This window comes from Mandrillus leucophaeus, unplaced genomic scaffold (genome assembly GCF_000951045.1).
Source record: "Mandrillus leucophaeus isolate KB7577 unplaced genomic scaffold, Mleu.le_1.0 Scaffold49, whole genome shotgun sequence".
Lineage (NCBI taxonomy): Eukaryota > Metazoa > Chordata > Mammalia > Primates > Cercopithecidae > Mandrillus > Mandrillus leucophaeus.
In genome coordinates, this window is record NW_012105253.1 from 3777433 (window position 1) to 3781431 (window position 3999).

Genomic DNA, 3999 nt, shown 5'->3' on the forward strand with positions numbered 1-3999 from the left:
ATGGCAACCAAGCCAACTGAGTCCATCACAATCCTCAGCCTTCGGAAGTTGAGCCTGGGGACCGCTGAGCCACAGGTTAAAGGTAAGATTATCATAGAAGTCTCCGGCTCAACCTGCTGCTTCACTTTTCACTACCACTGACCCCCCGTATCAACTTGTTTTTATAATAATGGTTTGGCTTTCTGAAGCTGATAGTCCACACGCATTCCCTTCCCTGCAGAAGCAATTTCTTCTACTTTTTCTTTCGTTGTTAGAGCCAAAGACATTCACCGTGGAAGATGCAGTGGAGACCATTGGCTTCGGGCGTTTCCACATTGCCCTCTTTCTCATCATGGGCAGCACTGGGGTGAGTGCTCCTTGGAGATGTTGACGAAAAGAGTCAAACTCTGCAAAATAGTTGAAGAGATTTATTCTGAGCCAAATATGAGTGACCATGGCCTGTGACACAGCCCTCAGGAGGTCTTGAGAACATGTGCCCAAGGTGGATGGAGCACAGTTTAGGGAGGCAGGAGACATCAATCAAATACATTTAAGAAATACGTTGGTTTGGTCCAGAAAGGCGAGACAATTCAAATTCAAAACGGGAGTGGTGGGGGAGGGGTGGGCTTCCAGGCTATAGGTAAATTTAAACATTTTCTGGTTGACAATTGGTTGAGTTTGTCTAAAGACCTGGGATCGATAGAAAAGGAGATGTTCAAGTTAAGATAAAAGATTGTAGCCACACTCAGTGGCTTACGCCTATAATCCCAACACTTTGGGAAGCCGAGGCTGGTGGATCACCTGAGGTCAGGAGTTAGACCAGCCTGACCAACATGGTGTTGAAACTCCCTTTCTACTAAAACGCACAAAAATTAGCTGGGCATGGTGGTGGGTGCCTGTAATCCCAGCTACTCGGGAGGCGCTGAGGCAGGAGAATCGCTTGAACCCAGGAGGCAGAGGTTGCAGTGAGCCAAGATTGTATCACTGCACTCCAGCCTGAATGACAGAGTGAGACTGTGTCTCAAAAATAATAATAATAATAATATGGAAAAAAAAGATTGCGGATATCAAGGTTCTTTTGAAGTCTTATAGTGGCTGCCCTTAGAGACAACAGATGACAAATGTTTCCTATTCAGACCTTTAAAAGGTGCTAGACTTTTAGTTAATCTCTTCAGGATTGGGAGGGCCTGGAAGAAAAAGATCTAGCTCTGTTAACAGAGATTCTTTACAGATGCAAATTTTCTCCCACAAAGCACAGCTTTGCAAGACTATTTCAAAAATAAGGCAAAGAAATATGTCTTGGGGTAAAATATTTGACTTATTTCTTTTTCACATAACGTTATGCCAGATCGGAAAGTAAGTCACGATATATAGGGTTGATAAAACCCATCTGATGAGAATTTATGGTTTGTAGGGCATGACTCCCCAGACCCCTTAGATAGGAATTTGGGCAAAATAAAAACAATCAGAACTTTAGTCCTCAGAGATTATGAGAGTCTTCAAAGCTAACATCATTGGACACACAGTCTTTTTTCTACTGACCTCCGGCTCTGGGCTCTCCAGTCCAGGGGGTGTAGGGATAAGAAAAACAGCGGGAACCCCATGAGGTGGGTCACCCAAAAATCACTTTCGTTCACCTTTGGCAGGTGTTCGGTTATAAGCAGGTGAGCATTTCTGTCTATGTTTTGGGAATTCAATACTCATTTTTAAAAATGATAGAAATTGAGGTATTGGGAAAAAAGGAGAAAACTATGGTTTTATCATACAAAAAATTGAACAACATGGCTCTCAAACATTTTGCGCATAAGAATCACTAGAGACACCTGCCACCTGCTGTAATTACATAGTTTCAGATCCTTTAAGAGGCACTGATGAAGGCTTGTTATTTACTGCTAGGGTTGGAACGTGTCCCTTCCAAAACCCAGGTGATGCCAATGAGCTAGTGTTAAGAGGCGAGGCCTTTAAGAGGTGATTAGGCCGTGAGGACTCCTCCATCGTGAATGGGATTAAGGCCCTTATAAAAGACGCTTCATGCAGCAGGTGTTTCAGCTTTGCCGTTCCGCCCTGTGAGCACAGTAGTTCCTCTGCTCTTGAGGGACACAAGGGAGTAGGTCCTCTCCAGTCCTCTCCAGGCAACAGAACCTGCTGGCACTTTGATCTTGGGCTTCCCAACCTGCAGAACTGTGAGAAAATAAATTTAGATTTCTTATAAATTGCCCAGTCTCAGGCATTTTGTGATAGCAGCACAAATGGCCTAAGATATACACCCTAGGCTATTTTGAGGAAAGAAGAGTGATGGCTTCACCCAGAGGCTTTCACAACGGTGGTGATGTCTGTGAACCCACACCACTACTCCCGCTTCCTCCTTTAGTAGGTAAGGTGTATGTTAAGAACTCCAGGCCAGGCGTGGTGGCTCATGCCTGTCATCCCAGCACATTGGGAGGCCAAAGCCGGCGGATCACCTGAGGTCAGGAGTCTGAGACCAGCCTGGCCAACATGGTGAAACCCTATTTCTACTAAAAATACAAAAATCAGACAGATGTGGTGGTGTATGTCTGTAATCCCAGCTACTTGGGAGGCTGAGGCAGGAGAATTGCTTGAACCTGGGAGGCGGAGGTTGTAGTGAGCTTAGATTGTGTCACTGCACTCCAGCCTGGGCGACAAAGCAAGACTTTGGGGGTGGGGGGCAGGTAACAAAACTTCATACCCAGATGCATAATGACAATCAGAGAGAATGGAAAATCAAAGACAAGGGGTCCACCCAACGATGGTGTTGGGCCGGAGGGTAAAAATACACAGGAGGGAGGTAAGTGAGAAAACGCTAGAGGGCTCTGACCCTCCCCACGCGGCTAAAAAGTGTAAGAAAGGGTTGTGTGGGCCGGGCGCAGTGGCGCACACCTGTAATCCCAGCAGTTTGGGAGGCCGAGGCGGGTGGATCACCTGAGGTCAGGAGTTTGAGACCAATCTGATCAACATGGTGAACCCTCCTCTACTAAAAATACAAAAAAATTAGCTGGGTATGGTGGCACACGCCTGTAATCCCAGCTACTCAGAAGGCAGAGACAGGAGAATTGCTTGAACCCAGGATATGGAGGTTGCGGTGATGCCAGATCACGCCACTGCACTCCAGCCTGGGCGACACAGCAAGATTCTGTCTCAGGACAAAAAGAAAAAAAAGTTGTGTGATCTAGAGGTAGCCATGTGAGTTTGACGCATCTTTCATTCAAAAGTATTGCATTCTCAGGCAACAGTCTATTTCTTTTTCTTTTTCTTTTTTTTTTTTTTTTTGACATGGGATCTAGCTATATTGCCCAGGCTGGTCTCAAACTCCCCAACTCAAGCAGTCCTCCCACCTCAGCCTTCCAAAGTGCTGGGATTGTAGGCTGAGCCACCAAGCCCGGCCTCAGGCAACAGTCTAGTACAAAAAAGAGAAAGGCAAGATGTGTCCTACTCCTACTTTGATGATAACCAATGGTACAATTTAGAAGACTTCCTTACTTGTACAGTGAGGTCTCATGGGCCCCAAATTTTAAAAATTCCACATTTCAAGGGACAAGTAGGTGTGACGAGGTGGAGTTTTCCTATCAACTCTTCTCTGCCTTCGCCCAGAACATCCTGAGGAAGTGAGATGGTCTCTGCTCTTCAAGTGCCTCATAGTTGTGGGAATTCTCCCAGCTCACCAGCTAGGAGGGGCTCTCTGCCAGGCCACCCTCTCCTGTCTCACAAAGGAAGACAGAACTGCTTGTGTGGGTGCAGGAACCAGATCTTTTGCCTGGTCTTACGATGGGGTGTTTTGTGAGCAGGATCCTTCCATCAGCATTGACATGTTGACAGTGAGGGGCCCCAGCTCCTCCTGGCCATGGCCCCATCCACCTGTTCAGGCTCTCATTCAGAGGCCTGAACAGGTAGAAGCAGCAGTTGGGTTTTGGGGCCTCATGTGACTGTGTATATAACTGCATCCACAGCAGCTGAGCAGCCTCAGCCTGTGACCAGGACTCCTAAGTCCTGGTCGTCTTTGTG

The 3999-nt window shown here is 46.7% G+C and overlaps 1 protein-coding gene across 1 annotated transcript in view; it reads left to right on the top strand.

Annotated features, from left to right (window-relative positions):
- Positions 1–3999, top strand: part of SVOPL (SVOP-like) — an 89081-nt gene continuing 85082 nt past the window's right edge. Inside the window, exons 1-2 of the mRNA XM_011995475.1 lie at positions 1–82; positions 255–346. Coding sequence (XP_011850865.1) covers positions 1–82; positions 255–346 — 174 coding nt within the window. The remainder of the gene's footprint in view (positions 83–254; positions 347–3999) is intronic.